Here is an 18,057-nt window from a genome sequence, read left to right as displayed (position 1 = left end):
AGGCTGGGTCCTACAAGAGAGAGCCCTTTCGAGACGCACAATCCATTTCAGCTCCTCCCAAACGTACTGGGAATGCAAGAAAGGCATCAGATGCGAAACCATGACCAGCATGTTCAAGTAAGTCGTTGCCCACTGTCCTTTCCCCAAAGCGATACCTGACGTTTGAATGTAGTCCGAGATCTGGTGTTCTTGGCGATCCGAGGTTTCCTGAGTCCATCATGGAGTACTCCAAGGTGAATAGAAGTCGGTTGATTGGCTTTCTATTCGAAAAATATTCCACCCGAGGCCTTACTCACAAAACCGACCTCCCACTTGCCATCAGGGCCCTTTTGTTGAATCTTCGCAAAGACCTCAGCACCAACACCGATTACGGAATCATTGAGAGATACTTGCATAGGAGTCTTCTTTGGAAACGAGCCAACGACGCCCCTCTGGCTCGCATTTCGTATCCTGAAGAACGGAAAGTTCCCTCATGGTCCTGGATGGCTTTTGACGGACACATCCGCTACTTGAACCCTCCCTCCTACGACAACATAGAGTGGAACAAGTCCGTCCAGTACGCCTCTGCCGCGAACTTGCCTGAAGGGCCTGGCGGTGTTCAAAGATCAAATCATGGGCTGAAAGCCCAGCTGAGAGCCCCGGCGAGGGTCTTTCCCTCTCAGTTCCATGGCACCTCAAGACTTGTGTTTGACCAGTTGCCAAAAGCAGACTTGCACGACTTGAAGTACGTCATTGTGGGTCGCACGGTACCAAACCAGTCAAATCCCGAGCAAGAGTGTTTTGTGCTAGTGGTGGAACCAGCCAAGGGGGCTGGGGATGCGTACGAAAGAGTTGGGGTTGGATGTATCGGCGCAAGTGAAATATCACTTGAGGCTCCAGCAGAAGTAGTTTGGATTATTTAGTTAGTCCTCTGAAGAATGAATCTTCCTGTACTTGCACTGGTTCGGTCTTCTGGCTCAGTTATCCGATCAAAGGCCGGGCTTCGACTACAGCAACACAATACACCGATTTCACGCCGTGATGTAATTCCTCAAAAGGGAAACCTAGCATGGACAAATTCTTGGAAGTTCCTTTATAAAAGTGATCATAGTTTGGTTTGTAAGAAGGTTCAGGCATTTAAATTAAGAGTGTCATATACACCATCAAGAAGTACAAAGCCAATCCTCCTCATCAGCCATTACCATATCCATCATGCCTCCTCCCACAGGAGTCTCATACTAGTACATCGTACGTACCGCCGGTAACTTAGTAAAGACCAATCATGACCAGGGCGGCAACGGTAACGGCGGTAGCGAGACCGAAGTGCTTGGCACCGGCGTTAACAATGACCGTGGTGGGTGCGGGGGTGGCCTAAGAAAAGAGACATACGTTAACTACTGGAGGAGCAGGAGGAACCATGCGAGACATACAGTGACACCGATGGTGCCGATCTCGTCGACCGAGGTCTTGGTGCCAGCGGAGCCGGCGTCGGTGGACTCGGCAGCAGGGGTGGCGGCAGTGGTCAGGGTGGTGGCGGCAGAGGGTTGGGAAGCACCGGAGGAGGTCTCCTCAGAGGAAGCCTCAGTCTCGGAAGCCTTGGTGGTCTCGGAAGAGTCATCAGTCTCCTCGGGGGCAGCACCAGTGGTGGTAGCCTCGGGGGTAGAATCGTCAGTCTCCTCAGCAGCAGCAGTGGTAGAAGGCTGGCCAGCCTCAGTGGTCTGCTCCTCCTCCTCATCGGCCTCGGTGGTCACAGGGTCCTGGGCCTGGGTGGTGGAGGGCTGAGCCGCAGCAGTGGAAGAGGGCTGCTCCTCCTCGGCAGTGGAGGCGGGACCCTCAGAGCCAGAGGGGCTGGGAGTAGGCGAGAGACCGCACTCCTCGGCGGCGCTGGTGACACCGTTGCGGTAGTACTGCCAGATGTTGTAGGTGTTGGCGCAGATCATGCAACGTCCGTAGCGCTCGTTCCACTCGTCGTTATCACAGTAGCCCTCGGTGCGGCCAAGAGTGATCAAGAGACCTGGGGAAGGTTAGATACAATCACATGCAAGCACGTGTATCATTGCAACATACCACAGTCCTCGTGGCAGGCATACTGAGGGGTGCCAGGGGCCTGACGCTTGAGAAGAGCAGGAACAGTGTCGGGGAACTCGAATCGGGGGTCGATGGCAGCCACCAGAGAGGCCGACGCCAAAAGAGTGTAGGTAACGAACGAATGCATCTTGAAGGTGAGAGATGAGATAGTCTGACCGCCAAATTGCTGGATGACTGGATTGTTTGTCTTGATCGAGTGCTGAGGATGAAAGAAAAGACTCCAATCGAGAGCTTGCGAAGCTCTCTTATATATCCGGAATGACTCGTCTCTGGAGTTAATGTCCAAACCCCTTGATCGAGAAGGGAAAGGCTCCAGGTCCAGGGCGGTTCCTGCAGGGCCCATCATGGCCTGCAGAGCTAATTGCAACGGTATCCAGCTCTCACCCCTCCGGTAAAGCCGAGAGTGTGGCCGGAGCTCTTACTCCCCGCGGATGCAACTCGTGGCCTGATGCCAAGTCTAATCACGCGCTGATGGAGTAGCACCGGCATCCCAAACAAGAATCTTGATCCGAAAAGAGGTGCCGATATCGTTCTTGGGAAGGATTTCCCTCAAAAGAACCCCTCCGAGGAGCAGGGTTCTTTGACAGGCGCCCAGACCTCGCCAAGTCTTGGAAAATTGTGGGCGAAAAGGCCAAAACCGGTGTAGCGATGCATCCAAAATCTTATCTGATCATCTGATAAGCAAGGGTCCAGCTCGGGTCAGACCCAGTGGCCGGCAAATAACTCGGGCTAAAAGAAGCCGTTCACGAGTACGTATTGAACTTGCGTTTCTTGGCTAAATGCTGGACCCCCACCACATGCAAGTAGTAGTTTCTCGGCGACCGACAAGTCCGTGGGAGGTTGGTCTTTCTATTGGAACATGTAGTAGTATATCAGGAGGATGAATGCCCCTTGTTTACCGCCAGTTTCTCAACCCTCATTTCCCGTGCATGTTCCGCCGCGTCATCCTATCGCCCATAATGCTCAAGAACCTTCTCCTTCTTGGTCTGGCGACTTTTGTCGTTGGTCAATCTAATGACGATGACATCCCTACCGGTGCCAGCGTCACCGACGATGAGATGGGCCCGGCGGCCTTCATGTGGCCGCCTGACAGAGTCTGGGCTGGAGATGTGGACAATAAGGCTCCTTGTGGTTCCCGCGCTTCAGCTGGAAACAGAACCGAGTTTCCTCTGAGTTTGTTTCACCTTTGAGTCAACTAGCTGTGCCAGTTACTAACACAATTGTAGAGGGCGGTGCTGTTTCACTTGTTGCTCAGGATGACTACTACGATGCGAAGATCAGCATCTCTTACTCGGACGGTTTGTACCCATCTCCCTTCCGTTCATCTCGATAGCATTCCTGACAGCAACAGACCCTTCCTCCAACGATGACTTTGAAACCTTGGTTCAGGAAAAGTCCATCGCCGATCTGAACCCAGGCCATACCTGCGTCCAGCTGCCCGACGCGCCATCCAGGGTCTCAGCCGGCGACAACGCTACGCTGCAAATCATCTACCGCGCCGACTGGAATGCTCCTCACAACCAGACCTTCTACGCCTGCGCGGACATCACCTATGTGTCGGAGGCCGACTTCAACTTTGAGATCCCCTGCTTCAACGTCACCGAGCCCGGTGATGATGATAAGGAGGCTGGCGCTACTGCTTCTGGCAGCCCGACTGCCACTCACCTGTCGACCAAGGAGACTTCCGAGGCTTCTGAAGATGACAAGGACGAGAAGTCGTCTGGTGGTTCCAAGGGACTCAGCGGCGGTGCCATTGCGGGTATCGTCGTCGGTTCAGTTGTTGGTGCCCTGGCCATCGTCGGCGCGGGTCTGTTCCTCTGGCGCCGAAAGCAGCAGCAGGAGAGAAACGAGCGCATTGCTCGCATGGAGGATAACGCTCGTAAGCACCAGTTGGCGACGGACAGCATCCGCTCCTCCCAGGCTTAACTGTGCTACGAAAAGCGCATCGATGATTATTCTACGGTGATGGCTTTATGATACCTGTATGAAGGAATGAGATACCTGGCAGTGATGGAAACGTGTAGATAGTTCATGTCTAATGGAGCGATATTTGGTCTTAACAACTGCGCACCTCAACTCGATGCTGTGTTCTCCTGATCTTCGGTGCATATCGCGAGCGAATAGCCTTCAGCGTCTATCACATCTCCGTTCATGCGCAAACACTACCGTTAGAGCTGAACTGCAGCCATCGCTTATCCGGCATTCTCCGGTCGATCTTATTTCCGCTGTCTACGCTGCCGACGCACGCCCTGAGGCTACGCCATGATCTTTCAGCTCGATCAAACAGATTCCCGGATTTCAAGATTCCTCTGGGCGAGACAGGGCCAGGGAGCCTCCCAGTACCTGTAATTCTCCCCCGCGGCCGCACCCTACTCACGTTTCCCGATATCGGCCTTCGGTGATACCATCTCCAACACCCCTTGACGACCCCTCGAGGTTTTGTTCCTTCCACCGTTTCCCAGTCACCCCAGAATCAAAATCACACCAACGGTCGATAAAGACTTGATTTACGTACGCTAGACTAGTTCCCACGTGGTGATTGGCGCCCCAGTTGAAGAATCACGCAATAGAAGTTGGCCCGTTGTAGCGCTTGGGTACCATTGCTGTGGAGCCGACGAGGATCGAGAGTTGCATCCAACACGATGGACCATGAGCAAATTGGGAAATATGGGACGAACAAGGCCAAGGATCTAAAGGATAAAAGCCGGATCTGCTAACAGACCGAATAAGAATAAGCCGCGTGAACCTTGTTGTTGTTGATGGATCGAAAAAAGACCCATGATGGTGGCAACGGAGGACAGGGGGAGCACGGAGCAGAGACCTCACAATGCTTAGCGTGGGAGGAGTCCGGGACTTCACCTGAAATCTGTGGAGACGAGGGTGACATCTGCAGGGATAGCATTGGACACCATCTAATCAATCTTATCAATCAGCGGCATCATCGGATATGTTGATGGAACCCATGGTTGGCACTATCGGACTTGGCACAGCTGGCGTGTCACCCTCGGTTGGTTTAGAGAGTGGGCGCCTGTAACCCAAGACGGTTCTGGGGCATTCCACCAGTCCCTTTTCTTCCTCCGTATTTATCGTTAGTGGCCGGCACGAATGGGATAGACCCAGGCTATCGGTAGTTCAATCTTGGAGTGGGAGTGCTTGGTCAGGCGTGACCAAGCACCGGATGAGGAAGGTCTGATAACGTTTTCACTTTAACTTGGAGATGGAAAGATGTGCTGCAGATGCACGCGATACATAATGTGGCGTCGATTGAAGGACGGGATGCTTCCCCTACCTAACCTAAAGCATATCTTGACTCCCCGAATTTCCGATGGCACATCGCCCATTACTTCTTTGCCTCTTTCTTCTGCTCGCTTTCTTGCGCCTACATGTCGGGCAAATAGTGGGTGGTGCGTCGTGGATAGTCGTGACGATTTCTCCATCACAAGGCCTGTTCTGCTCAGCTTTTTCGCATCTGATTGGGTAATCCATGATGCTGAGAACAGTTTCGCAGTGTAAGCATCGGAGATGCCGGCGGTCTATGTGGCACATGTTGAAGGAGCTTGTATAGATTAGCACTGAACGGTAGGAATCGAAAGATTCGCTGGTAGCAAAAAACTAGGATCGAGAGATAGCGATCAAAGACTGTTTACTCATCTTCCCAGCTCTTTTTTAACCTCTTTGAAGCTTTGTGCCTTACTAGGCAATGTCTGGTTGATAGATGAATGTTCAGTCCGTCGGAAACACGTCCTTTATGGAGAGGCCTCCTGAAGCAGCGAAGTTCCGTTACCCTACATCCAAGGCCATTTTCTCAGTCAGTCGCGAGAAGGCATATGTGCATGGTCATTTTGACCATTATTCATTTCTCTGACTCTTCTGTTCATTACTGGAAAGCTAGAAATTAAGAAAAGGGGAAACCCATCGGTTAGCTCGCTGGGTAGGAGAGACCTGAGTAGCTCAAAGACGGGTTTTGCGAGAACAAAGGCTAGGTCAATCGCGTCAATACGCTGACACACAGAAAAAAGACTGGGAACAAGTGCCCCTGCCTCTTTGTCAACACGTGACCGGGCCACTGTGACTGTCAACCAAATTGGGGGCAGTGATTTGAATCTGGCCAGTTCACGCATGGGGTCATTGTATCGCACGAGTGAATAGGGGCTCTTGCCTCTGTGCCCAACGCTTTGCATCTCTGGAACATGAACAGTAACATGAACAGGCACACCCACCAGTGATGAGCAAACACACAAAGGGTATCACGTGTGGACTTTCGCTTGGCGCCAAGAGGGAACAAAAGGGAAAAGTCGGCTCTCTTGTTCACACCTATAATTCTAGCAGTGTTCAAAGAGGTATTGTTATTATACTGGATGGGTATCAGCTCGCTGGTCTATCTATCATTTCTGTTAGTATCGCCGTACATAGTAGATTTCACAAAGCCACCTGTGTCAACGTGAGAACAGAGCCATCACAACACCAGAACACGCATTTATATCTTTTGTCCAGGAAGACACTCTTCCCAATGTTCAGCAATTAGTCTAGAAATACCATCTTAGCGAGTTCAATTCACTCGCATATAAAACGACTCTCAATATCCTGTCTTAGGCCAAAGTCTCATCAACACATTCACATCTTCACTCACACAACAACAGCTCATTCACAACTCAACCCAACACAACAACCACACAATCCAAAACCCACAAAATTCACTACAACCCATCACAATGGATTCTCCCACTTTCACCCAGAACACTAAACTCCACCCCACTGTCGCCCAGCCAGTCGAACAGATCCCCGCGCCTCCCACCAGCAAGGCTGGCATGCAGCCTTACGACTGTCCTCACCGCACCATGTGCATGTGCGAGTGGTGCGGCGGATGCCGACGCCCGATTCATCACTGGGACACCAACCGGTGCAAGGAGTGCCACCACAGCTGCCCCGATTAAGCGAGGCCGAGTCTGTAGTGTGACAGCTGCTTCACAAAGTTGCCAAGTGGAAACTTCGTGGTAGTGTCACCTGACACAGGTGAGTAGAGGTGAGTTGAGATTAACGGAGAGCGTGAGAGAGTTAGAGTAAGCAGATGAGATAGATGAATAAAAGTCTTTCGAGACACCAACCCAACAGTTTCAGAATACACATAAGAGATAACAGTGAAGTTTAAGATCAATTGTGACTGGTGGATAGACACATGCCCATAGAGCCAAGCAGTGGATAGTAAAGCTCACGGCCACCCATAACAGCGACGCATCCAAGGTGCTCAACTGTGAACGAGCCCGTCTGGGCTATCAAGAGAGCGTTCCAGTCCAAATCACTTGGGCGGTTTAAAAATACACTTTCAGTAGAACGTGCTAATTAAATAGAAGCATTTTATATATAGACAATGGTTATATTCACTCATTGTGTGCACTATTTAATGTACCTGCCCACCTGTTCAAACTCTTCATCTCTGCCTCATCTGTCAACGACGTAATAAAGCCTGGCCGTACAGCCCTGACTTACTTTATCCAATTATTTTAGGCCCATTCTTAGCAATTGAATTTCTATATTGCTCAGTAGGTAAGAGACGGCGAAGGGGGCCTGTTTGACGACGCCACAGCATGAAATGTCATGCATGATCAAGATGAAAAGATGAGCTTATTTTCGATCGTAGCTGAGATCAATAGTACACAGGACAACATACGATCTCGCTCCAAACGATTACGAGTTCGGATCAGCCTGAAGTTACAAGTTGATCGCTTCTTGGCTAAATTGAGGATCGGCCGATAGGTACCCACACAACTGCCGTTGTACGGCCGATGAACTTGGTGTCGTGAATGACGAGTCATATCTACGTCTCCAAAGTCGGTGAGGCTCTTTGTTCATGCCTAAAAAGGTCATTGGCTCCGAATCGTTCGACGGCCCACGGTGAACTTTCACATGTAGCAAGCAAAGTCTTCACTCGTCTGAGAAGGGGGGAAATAAACAAGAAGCTATCAGACAGCTCGGATTCCATAAATCTAGGTGAGCTGAAAAACTCTTCTAGGTACCAATACGTCAAGTGAGAATCATGCCAAGCTGTTCTGGTGTATTTGAGAGTTGCTCAAATACCTCAGCTGCGGCAATAAATCACGAAGTCCTTAAGGGGCGCACATCTTCATAAGATGTGTGATGGTTTTTAAATTGTCAACTACTCATATCATCCACTCGTACAACAACTATCTCAACAGGCGAAAAGAAAAACCAAGCTAGTCCATGAAGAACTCCCGGAACTTTCGCAAGGCCTCAATATTAGGCCTCATCTCCACCTTCTCCAACCCCCAAAGCCGCTCGAGCAATCGTTTGCCCATCTGATGACCGCTGAAGCAGTTCTGCCTATCAAAAGCTCGGCAAACAGTCATGCGCTCTGCATCGGACATCTTGAGCCACAGCAACACGGCGTTGCCCTCAAACCTCAGCTTATTTATCTTGTCCTGTAAGGCTGTTCCTTCTTCAGGCGTCGTTGCAGGGTTGTTTTGAGTGTTCTCTTGCTCCGTCATGAGGTCCTTGAGCTGGTCCACCCTCTCCGTGAGATAAGGGCATTCGCCTTTTACCTCCCAGTCAGCGAGGGTGTTCAGGAGAATGTTTGACGTCTCCACAATGCGCTCGTTACGCAACTTGTCGGGGTCGGCCAACTGAATCCACTCGTCAACATTGTGAGCAGGTCGCTTGATAGAGGCCATGATGTGCTGCTGCCGAGGAGATCTGTCTGTACTTGAAGATGCCGTAGGTGTCATGGTTTAAAATTCTATAAGCCAGGTAGATGAGTATTTATGCAGTTCAGAACCCTAATTCTTTATTAGTCTTCTGATTTCTTGCATACTATCTAATCAAAGCGTTTGCTGAGGATGTGTAGGTGAATGTTCAACAGGTGCCTTTGTTCGACATGAACACACATCAATAGCTCATCGACATTGTGTTCTGGGTCTTTCTAGGAACGACACAGGGTATTCAGCTAGCTGTGGTGCTTCCGCAGACCATAGTGTGGTAAAGTGACACTGGGATCTCTTTTGCGCATCTGAGCACGTTTTGATGCCAACAAAGCTATGTTTTTGTGCACCCTCAATATCGCTGCCCATTGTTGCGCCTTTCTTTCAACGCTAAAAGACACCGACTTAATGGAGTGGTCACCCATCTTGAATGCAGGGAAGTTTCTTCCGCTGAACATCCCCCGCGTGACAGCTACCAGCCATTCTGCGGTATCTGATTCAAGGCACAAGCCGTTCAGCCACTGTTCCGAGTTGAAACAGATCTTCTGTTTAGCACCAATCACAAGGATAGACACAGCCAGTCACTTCCCGGCGGGTTGTACTCGCCCCTGGCTTGGCAGGGCGACCCCATGGAGTTGCAGCCCAGCTGAATAGAGAGGCGTATTTTGGGCCTCACGATCGGTAGCTTGATTCGCCAAGCACTTCGGCGCCTCCTCGATTTTTAAACCTCTCCCTCCGATCAAACTGAGATGAAAACTCGATTCTCTTTCTTCCTTTCCCTTGAGTTCTCGCTGGGCCATTCTTGCTCAGCAAGGAAGACGAACCTGTTGCAACCATGGCCAATATCTCCACGCCCCGCCCGCCATGGAATATCACCCTCCTCCACGAAAATGCCACGTCCGAAGAAATCATTGCCCTGCCGTGGGTCAACAGCCCCAATATCCGCGGTACCATGGATATCTTACAGAGTTGCATCCTGACCCTGGTTGCGTGCATCTACACAGCTCTCCATCTCGACGTGCCGAAAAGGACATCGAGCTGGCGCCTATTTCTCACGAAATTGAAATGGGTCGCGATTACTCTCTTTGTACCTGAGCTTCCTGTTTTCATGGCGGCTGATCAGCTCCATCAGGCATGGAAGCTTCGGCAGGAGCTTTGTGAGTTGAAGAAGAGGGACGAATCCAGCAACGTGAATGTGAGGGTCCTTTGAATGTGATCCAAAACCTTTCTTGCTGACTATGTAGTTTGAAATTGATCTCCGATATTGCTTCTTCATGATCATGGGAGGGGTCTGTCTAGACGTCCACGATATTATCTCCATGCCAGACCTTGACATCGAGGCCATCCCGCACTTCAAAGACGACGGAGGTCGGAGATCGGTCCGGCCAAGCCCTGAAACCGTATCCTGGCTTGCCAAGCAAAACATCTGGATAGAGGTCTCACAAAAGACCATCGATGACAAGAGCAAGGCCGACATCTTTCAAAAGATCCTCGTGGTTATCCAGGTGCTATGGATGGTGACGCAGTGCATCACTAGAAGCGTGTACGGTCTGCCGTTGACCTTGCTGGAGATCCATACCATGGTCCATGTGGCGTGTGCCGTCTTTCTCTACATCTGCTGGTTTCGGGTATATCTCAACCTCCATGTTTAACACGATAGCTCGTGTGCTGATCAAGCTTAGAAACCGCTCAACGTCCAGGAACCCGTCATCTACGAGGGTGGGTCACTCACAGGAGAGATCGCTCTGAAAATTGAGCATCAATTCTACGCGGACATGAAGTACCTGCTCGCCCTCTTTCCACCTCGCACGCACCCGCACCAGGCTCCTCCTAAAGGACCGCACGGCATGAAGATGCGCTGGGTAGATACCTGGAAGACTCCAGCATGCGCCCGGGAGATGTTCTTCCTTCAGGGCTCGCCTTGTGTTGTACATTTGCACAAGAACACCACAAAGAGGACCAAAAGAACGCTGAGCCTGATTATGGCGAGGTTCCCGTGACCGAACAGTTTCTTCATCGTTGGGACTGCATTCTCAAAAGATATGCATTTGAAGACTGCGAGCGGTTGTCAAGAGAGAGGAAAATCACACTATACCCAAACGACTTTCTTGGAGTAGATCCCAGGCCCGTCCCATGCATGGACGAGGACCCTCCAACGCCGTATCTAGCGCTCTTGGACGAGTTCACTCCCTTCAGAAAGACCACTTTCAAAAATATTCCATTTGCTGAGGGCAAGGACAATTTCGACATCAAGTTTCTCGATATGCTCGGGGGAAGAGTCACTCTACAGCCGGCCGACTTCTTCAGGATCTGCTGGCAGATCCCCGAGCTCATGGCTCTCGCCGCTGCTCTCTCGGGCATGTACGGGGGCGTCCACCTCACGGCATGGAACTGGACGTTCCCCACCTACACCGAGGATCTTCTCTGGAGAGTCAGCTGCTTGTGCGTAGCCGTCGCATTGCCTGCCTTCTTCTGCGCTAGTTGGGTGCTCGTTGGCATTAGTGTCACTCTCGTGGAGCCATGTTTTGGTCTCCGGAAGAAATGGGCATCACGGGCATTTAAGGACCCGCTTCGGGTTTACTCGGCTTGTGTTGCAATCATATACGTCTGCTGTAGGGTCTTTATCGTTGTCGAGGCTTTTGTGGCATTGAGGCAGGTTCCTGTGGGAGTCTACATATCGCCTTCATGGGTTCAGATGGTGCCTCACTTCTAATAGAGTCCTGGGAATGACAAATATTTGCATACTATGACTTGGCCTCTTTCATGTCGCTGATGTTTGTTTGTCCTCTTTTTGCAGCGCCTTGACAACAGCGGTAGCAAAGTCAATGTTCCCAGCAAATATGTCCCATGAATGCTCGGGATATCCTGACTGAACCGCGATGATAGTGTCCAACTTGGGGATAACATAGAGGGATTGACCATACATTCCAAGCCCGGCAAACGCTCCATTCTCCCTCAGCGGACCTCCCTCTGCACCCTTGGCAGGCGTCCACCAGCCCGTTTCGTACCCAAATGTCGGAATAATGTCGTTCCCTCCAGCAGCTCTTGGTCCTTCGCTAGTCTTGGCTTCGGAAATATCCTGAAACCAACCTGCTGGCAAGGCAGGACCTTTTCCTTCTCCCTTGAGGGCGTCTAGGATGAAGCACCCAAAGCGAGTCATGTCAGTCAAGGTGACTGACAGACCTCCATGCCCATCAATCTGTCCCGCCCCGGTTGTTCGCATGTACGCATCGTACTGCATTCCAGCGGGCTCCCAGATTTGACTAGAAATGTACTCCTCCAGCGGCACTTGAGTTGCTCGGGAAATGGCAATCGACAACACGTAAAAGTTGGGGTTGTAGTAGTGAAACTCTTCCCAAGGTTCAGCCACTTTTCTGAATGTCCGTAGCCAGTTGAGCACGGCATTGGTGTCACGCTGAGGATAGAGGTCGGTCGCGTACATTGGGTTAGGAACATCTGGCGGCCGTGCTTCCTCTGAGATTTCGACAACACCAGCAGACATGTTGGCGAGAGCCAGCAAGGGCACGTCCTTCCATGCAGTGTCCTTCAACTCTTCGACGTGGCGGCCAACGGTGTCATTGGCGGACAACTTGCCCTGCTGCTGAGCGATGCCCAGAATAGTCGTCATGAAAGACTTGGTGACTGACTGTATGTCGTTGCGAGACGCAGGAGAGTTTCCATGCCTGTACTCTTCCACCCTGATCACACCATTCCGAACAACAACGCAGCCAGTCCATCCAAACTCGCGCATAACACTCTCGAGATTGGCGTCAAGTTTTTTGCTAGTTGCCAAGTCGATATCGAGAGGTGGCCCCTTGACAAAGCGTCTCAGATAAGAGCCATGTCTGATTTGAGTTGTTCGTCCTGGAAATGTCTCTTCACGCAATCTGTAGAGAAGAGGGGTGAAGGCTGCACCAGCGGGATCGAGAGAGGAGAGCTGGAAGCTGCCAATCTTGTCGGCTATCGTGAGGGGTGTTTCTGGCGGCGACATGATGTGTAGTCAGTAGCTTGATAGGGCTCAAGGTTTGGGCTAACTCTCCCTGTCAACCAAGGATGCCTACGCGGGGAAACAAGTTTCGTCTCGAGGTTTAAGTCAGCATCTTCCCCAAGTCGGAGGTCTTCGCCGGGAGTTGGTCCGACGAGAGCGGATAATAGCCGAGTGAGACGGGTCCGTTCAGGGCAAGGCAGGCCAATCATTCTCCACATCGCCCTCTGGCAAAAAAGTAGTGTCGGCTGTGGCTCCCGATGAGTATTTTCTGGCTCGGATTAAACCCGAATGGTTGAAGTTGGGGCAGGGATCTTATTAGAGTCAATGAAGCAGAGTAACTACGCAACTCAGTGTCAGGCCTGCAATTTAATCCTGCCTCAAGGTCCGATGAAGGCGCTGTGGTTGCCGTTGCAAGCATTCAACCCACGGTGTTAGCATTGGGATACTATGCTATGATGTGTTGAAAATGTGTTCTTTATTATAGTTGAAGCCTGGCCCTCGATGGGTTAACTGGACCAGAAGATCGCAAGCATTCAACCGTCAGCAGAAAAAAGAAGAACTCTCTTCTCTTCAAGCACAGCGGAGTATCGGAACTGAGAAATAAGCCCGTTGTAACTTAGGTTAAATACTAACAAACTGAGAGACAAAACTCAAGCACACTAAAGTCTATTTCTATTTCTAGAGCTAAGCTCTTGCTGCTTTAAGCTAAGTTAGTGCTAAGGCGGGCTAAGCTTGGGCTAAGGTGCCCAAGTTAGTCCTGTTTTGGGATTATATATGTTACAGTTGCGACTTCTTAGGTCACACAAAGCTAGGTAGGCAAAATGGTTGTATTGTACTGAAGCTTGCTAGAATTGAGATGATGGTATCGGTGGCGAAACACAAAGGATTGCTTTGTGTTACCTGGCCGAAAGGGCCGGGGCACGTGAACCCGTTGTTCCGCGGGCTTGCACAAAGCCGCGTAACAATATACTCTTATTTGGGTCTCTTATAGGGATTAAATCTAAGATTATACTCTTATTTTAGGCCTTGGTTAGATTTTCTTATATTAAGGAACGTAGTTTATATAAATTAATAAATATATTAATTCTTTTATTTTTATAATAAAACTATTTAAAATATAATTAAATATTATATAATATAATACTAAAATATTAAAATTAAAATATATTAAAAGTGAGACTAAGAAAGTAAAAATATATAAATTTTAAGAAAAAGACTTAATAAAAAGAAAAAATTATATTATAACCCTTATAGTTATATTATATATTTTTTATAAATCCAAATTCCTTAATATTAGTTATATAAAATTTAATAATATTAAACAATAATATTATCTCTAGACTAATATAATCCTAAAATAATATTATACTTATATATAATTACCCTTATCTAGGGAATCTAAAATATATAAAATATACTTATTTATATTTTCTTATATAATTACTACCTTAGCTATTAATATTACTTAGTTATATTAAATAGCTTTTATGTATATTACTAGATATAATAATACCTCTTATTTAAGATAGCCCGATTAATCCTTTTATTAATATATACCTAGTATAACTGGTTTATTCCTTAGGAAATGTATAATTGTTATAAGTAGGTATAAGTAGTACTAGTGTAATGAAGTGGATTGCAGAGGCAAGGCCCTTGCGTTATAGGTAGTGTGAGGCAGCGTAATCGCAACGGGCAATTGTGATTACTCGCGAATCTTTTGGTCTAACGGTCAATTGGTTCATTGCATTGAAGTGCATGCCTCCAATTCTTTACAACTAGAAGGAGGCTAAGGCAGCTGAGGTAATTAAAAAGAGATATAATAAGTATAAGGTAGTAATTTATAACTCAAAGGATTATTAAGACTTCTATTATAGGCTAATTTAGGTAGGGAGGAGATATATCTTTTATTTGCGCTATTTTAATTCGGTTAACCCTCCTGTCGTGACCGCGTTAGAGGTTTATAATAGTAGATGGGATAAGAACGCTACCCCTGATGTACATGGGCTATACTATTGTCCAAGGAAGGACAGGACGCTTGCAACCACAAGTCGATCACGAAAAAGTTTGGGCGCAAGTCAAGCTTTGCCAATAGCGAACTTGAGAGGAAACCGAGAGCCAGACTCAACAGTCCCGTATTGCAGAGTGGGATGCACACAGCAAGTCGTTGGAGGTTGTGCGACAGAATGTTTAATCGCAAACCCCTCTTGGGCTTGCGTCATGATGGGATCACTCGATGTCAATACCTGTGCTCTCGGACCATCGACTACTTCACCCTGACGTTCACTTTCCGATCGCGGGGCAGATGGCACTTTGTTCACATGCTACACTCGGCTCTAGTCCAAAGTTCAAAAGCCCGTCTTTCGCCAGGTAACATGTCTCTCCGCTAAGATCAATTCAAAGATCACAGCGTAGTGTTCCTTCACCTGCCGGTGAATGAGCCTTGTTGTACTTAAATCAATTCACCCGAACCAAACCGCGTCTGAGATTGCCGATATGGACTATAGTTTGCTCTCTACGCCGCCATCGTGTTGCGCCGATTTTGCTCTTGTTCCTGTATGGGTCCCTCCAACATTCGGGCTGCCAGCTCCCGTCACGCCCTTACGTCAAGAATGAAAACAGCGCTGATTCCAGAACACAGATTGGAACAGGCAACCCGTCGATCGCCGCCGAACTCGCAGAGGTGCAGCGATATCTCAAGTCTAGTGGGCTGAAGCATACAATGCACTCCACTGGCACCACGCTCGGTGAGTCTTGGTGATTGCGTGCTCCAGATATGGAAACCAAATTTTGCGAGGCTGACGAAAGGGCGTGCTGTTCACCTGTCTAGAAGGCAGCTGGGACGAAGTCATGGCGGCGATCGGTAAGGCACATGCCGTGGTTCATCAGCGTAACGTGGCGAAGGTTCAGTCGACGGTGACTGTTAGCACCAGGTGAGCTTGCCCGTCCGCCACCTGGGGACTACTCCTTTGAAATGGCAAGAGGCTCACGAGACATGGACAGGACCGATAAGAGGGAGACCATGGAGGGCAAGGTAGACCCGGTCGAAAGAGCAGCCTAAGAACGGACAGGTTAGAAACTAAGGAACCATAAGAGAGGGTGGCGACCTCGAATTGGAGCCTGGTAGTTAGCTTAAATGGTGCGAGTTATGTGTCACTTCCATTTTTCCTTGAGGGCGAGAACGAAACTTCCAATGCTTGTCCGACCCCCGTGCTGAGCAATGCAAAATAGCGGTGTTGGATCTTTGTGTTTTGTGAAGACTTTCCTACGCGTTAGCCCCTCTACGATGTTGACTCTGTTGTGGATGCTCGAAGGCAAGCCTATGAGAGTAACGATAGCATCTCTGTACTGTTGGCCAAAGTGGCAAATAACGGATGCCTACATCTCTGGAATATTAATACACATATCGGCTATAAGTCCCATGTGGATGAGTTTTAAGAAGCCTTCATCCACAAGAACATATAGAATATTCGCCCTCGGTGTGTATCAAAGTACGCAGTACCTCTCAAAAAGGTTGGTAATACTGATCCAGCTAGGGACGGGAAACCGAGATAAAAACTCGCCTTGAGGAACCGTATTTGCCGCAGCATTGGTATGGTAGAGAACATGCTGGTTGGCATACTGCAATACGTATACCTTTGAGATTTCTGTTTGGGCGTTGAATTTGGTCTGAGGTAGTCTAGCAATCGCTGCTGGTGATCGTTCGATACAACTCGACCTACAGACCGAATGTAGGTCACGATAACCATAACATTCTCCCAAGATCACTGATCTTAACTGAAGAGGGTTAGATACGTAGGCAGCTTTTGTACACGCTTCGGCCACGGGTAGCACGGCCAGGAATTCCCTTACATACGCAACCTCAGCAGGGCTACGGCATTTTTCTGCCATTGCTTATTCTTGTGAAACACTGAGTAACCGTACATTCTCCAAATTGGGGGACAAGGGGGAAGAGTATTAGGCCAGCGGCGTCCATTTCGAAACAAAACGTCTAATCGCCGAGGAACCTTGTTCCGGGTAGTGACGCACCTCATAGCTGGGTTCCCAAAGGCGATGGCACCGTAATATATCAGCGGGTCATCTGTCGTCTGCCTATCTCGTAGCACCGGCTTCGAGTAGTCACATACGTCTCAGCCAGGCGTTAGAGATATACAATCATACATCGCACAGAAAAGGCAAGCCGGTAAGTTCGGGCGACTATCCTCCGAGTGCCCCTTGAAGATCTCCTGCGGGATGGACGAGTCCCAGCTGGACTCTACCTTATCTTTTAATCGTAAGGCAGAGACGGCCGTGCAAAGCAGCTGTTGAGGTACCTTCGGGATCGCTATCGGCTGGATCTGTCCGTTTCTAACAATTTTCTCAGGATCATACTCCATCGCCCTCGTTCCGAAGATAAGGTCGCCTAAACATTTATCTGCCTTGCTTGGCACTGCATCTCCAATTTCCACCATCAACCCAGGCGGATCGAAGGGAAAGTACGGGCCAGGTGGATCAAAAAAATCGCCGCGTTGTTCGTTCCGTACTGGACTGTTGGCAAACACGTAATGACGATGTTGTGGTGCTCATGGTGCCGAGCATGTAGGTGCTGGTGCCGTTCCTATGTGTCACATTCAACAGGCTAAACGGTCACACATTTGAGCCAGGGAATATTGGATACTGCGAGGAAAATGGAAGTGGAAGAACTAGGACTGCGGGTGCCTAAATTGAGGAAGACGTTCGGAGAAGAGAACCAGCTACCCAGCGGAGTATGAAAAATCTGGCGTCGATTTGCTAGAAGAGAGGTTGATAGAGGGAGGCCAGAGAAATATATGTACAAGTGCGAGAAGAGAGGAAGAAGGCGCTAGAAGGGGAGGGCCTAAATACATATTAACTGCCGGGTTTACAGCCATGTTGGTCGGGTAAAAATCTGCGCTATCGCTTTAGTAGATGCGAACTTGTCCCTTGCCTCCCTCTTGTCATGAGATTCCTAACTCGCATTTAAGCGTGCAAGTACGTCAGGGCAGTTTTAGATGCTTTAAATTAGGAATTGTTGAAGGTCCCACTTGAAGTTGGTTGATTTCGGGCTAGATAACTTTTCAATAATAGCCCCCGTAAATGCAAGCTAGTCTGAAGAGATGTGCCGAGGCTTCTCGACCACTTCTCACGGGTCCCTCTGCTATAACCCGTCGCCTCAACATGGCCAAATACCTCAACGTCGGCATGGCCGGTTGCGTTATGCTGGTTGCTCATACGTGACATGTGGTTTATCCCTGAGTGTAGCATCTGCCACCAAAAGATTGAAGGAGAAATTTG

At 49.2% G+C, this 18,057-nt stretch overlaps 7 protein-coding genes and 1 pseudogene across 8 annotated transcripts, besides 1 other annotated feature; 5 read left to right on the top strand and 3 right to left on the bottom strand.

Annotated features, from left to right (window-relative positions):
- The first annotated feature begins 100 nt into the window (after window positions 1-100).
- NCS54_00944900 lies at window positions 101-554 on the top strand (annotated as a pseudogene). Its single transcript has 2 exons — window positions 101-117; window positions 173-554.
- Window positions 101-554: a sequence feature.
- Window positions 555-1,245: 691 nt separating this feature from the next.
- NCS54_00944800 (Hypothetical protein) lies at window positions 1,246-2,194 on the bottom strand (the record flags this gene model as incomplete). Its single annotated transcript, XM_053154797.1, has 3 exons — window positions 1,246-1,350; window positions 1,410-1,993; window positions 2,047-2,194. The coding sequence occupies 3 exons, from the start codon at window positions 2,192-2,194 to the stop codon at window positions 1,246-1,248; spliced, it is 837 nt and encodes a 278-aa protein (XP_053010772.1).
- Window positions 2,195-3,026: 832 nt separating this feature from the next.
- NCS54_00944700 (Hypothetical protein) lies at window positions 3,027-3,993 on the top strand (the record flags this gene model as incomplete). Its single annotated transcript, XM_053154796.1, has 3 exons — window positions 3,027-3,240; window positions 3,294-3,365; window positions 3,419-3,993. The coding sequence occupies 3 exons, from the start codon at window positions 3,027-3,029 to the stop codon at window positions 3,991-3,993; spliced, it is 861 nt and encodes a 286-aa protein (XP_053010771.1).
- A 2,786-nt stretch (window positions 3,994-6,779) lies between these two features.
- Window positions 6,780-7,001, top strand: NCS54_00944600 (Hypothetical protein; the record flags this gene model as incomplete). The annotated part of the gene is made up of 1 exon (XM_053154795.1): window positions 6,780-7,001. One exon carries the CDS (start codon window positions 6,780-6,782, stop codon window positions 6,999-7,001), a length of 222 nt encoding a protein of 73 aa, XP_053010770.1.
- Window positions 7,002-8,279: 1,278 nt separating this feature from the next.
- On the bottom strand, window positions 8,280-8,753 carry NCS54_00944500 (Hypothetical protein; the record flags this gene model as incomplete). Its single annotated transcript, XM_053154794.1, has 1 exon — window positions 8,280-8,753. The coding sequence occupies one exon, from the start codon at window positions 8,751-8,753 to the stop codon at window positions 8,280-8,282; it is 474 nt and encodes a 157-aa protein (XP_053010769.1).
- Window positions 8,754-9,615: 862 nt separating this feature from the next.
- Window positions 9,616-11,493, top strand: NCS54_00944400 (Hypothetical protein; the record flags this gene model as incomplete). Its single annotated transcript, XM_053154793.1, has 4 exons — window positions 9,616-9,975; window positions 10,025-10,408; window positions 10,463-10,642; window positions 10,738-11,493. 4 exons carry the CDS (start codon window positions 9,616-9,618, stop codon window positions 11,491-11,493), a joined length of 1,680 nt encoding a protein of 559 aa, XP_053010768.1.
- A 48-nt stretch (window positions 11,494-11,541) lies between these two features.
- Window positions 11,542-12,771, bottom strand: NCS54_00944300 (Beta-lactamase domain-containing protein; the record flags this gene model as incomplete). Its single annotated transcript, XM_053154792.1, has 1 exon — window positions 11,542-12,771. The coding sequence occupies one exon, from the start codon at window positions 12,769-12,771 to the stop codon at window positions 11,542-11,544; it is 1,230 nt and encodes a 409-aa protein (XP_053010767.1).
- A 2,430-nt stretch (window positions 12,772-15,201) lies between these two features.
- Window positions 15,202-15,826, top strand: NCS54_00944200 (Thiamine-BP domain-containing protein; the record flags this gene model as incomplete). Its single annotated transcript, XM_053154791.1, has 4 exons — window positions 15,202-15,321; window positions 15,407-15,512; window positions 15,596-15,698; window positions 15,769-15,826. 4 exons carry the CDS (start codon window positions 15,202-15,204, stop codon window positions 15,824-15,826), a joined length of 387 nt encoding a protein of 128 aa, XP_053010766.1.
- Between the last annotated feature and the right edge of the window lie 2,231 nt (window positions 15,827-18,057).

Source organism: Fusarium falciforme, chromosome 7, assembly GCF_026873545.1.
Source record: "Fusarium falciforme chromosome 7, complete sequence".
Classification (NCBI taxonomy): Eukaryota; Fungi; Ascomycota; class Sordariomycetes; order Hypocreales; family Nectriaceae; genus Fusarium; species Fusarium falciforme.
Note: the sequence above shows the minus strand (reverse complement) of the source record. Positions and strands in the feature narration are given on the sequence as shown.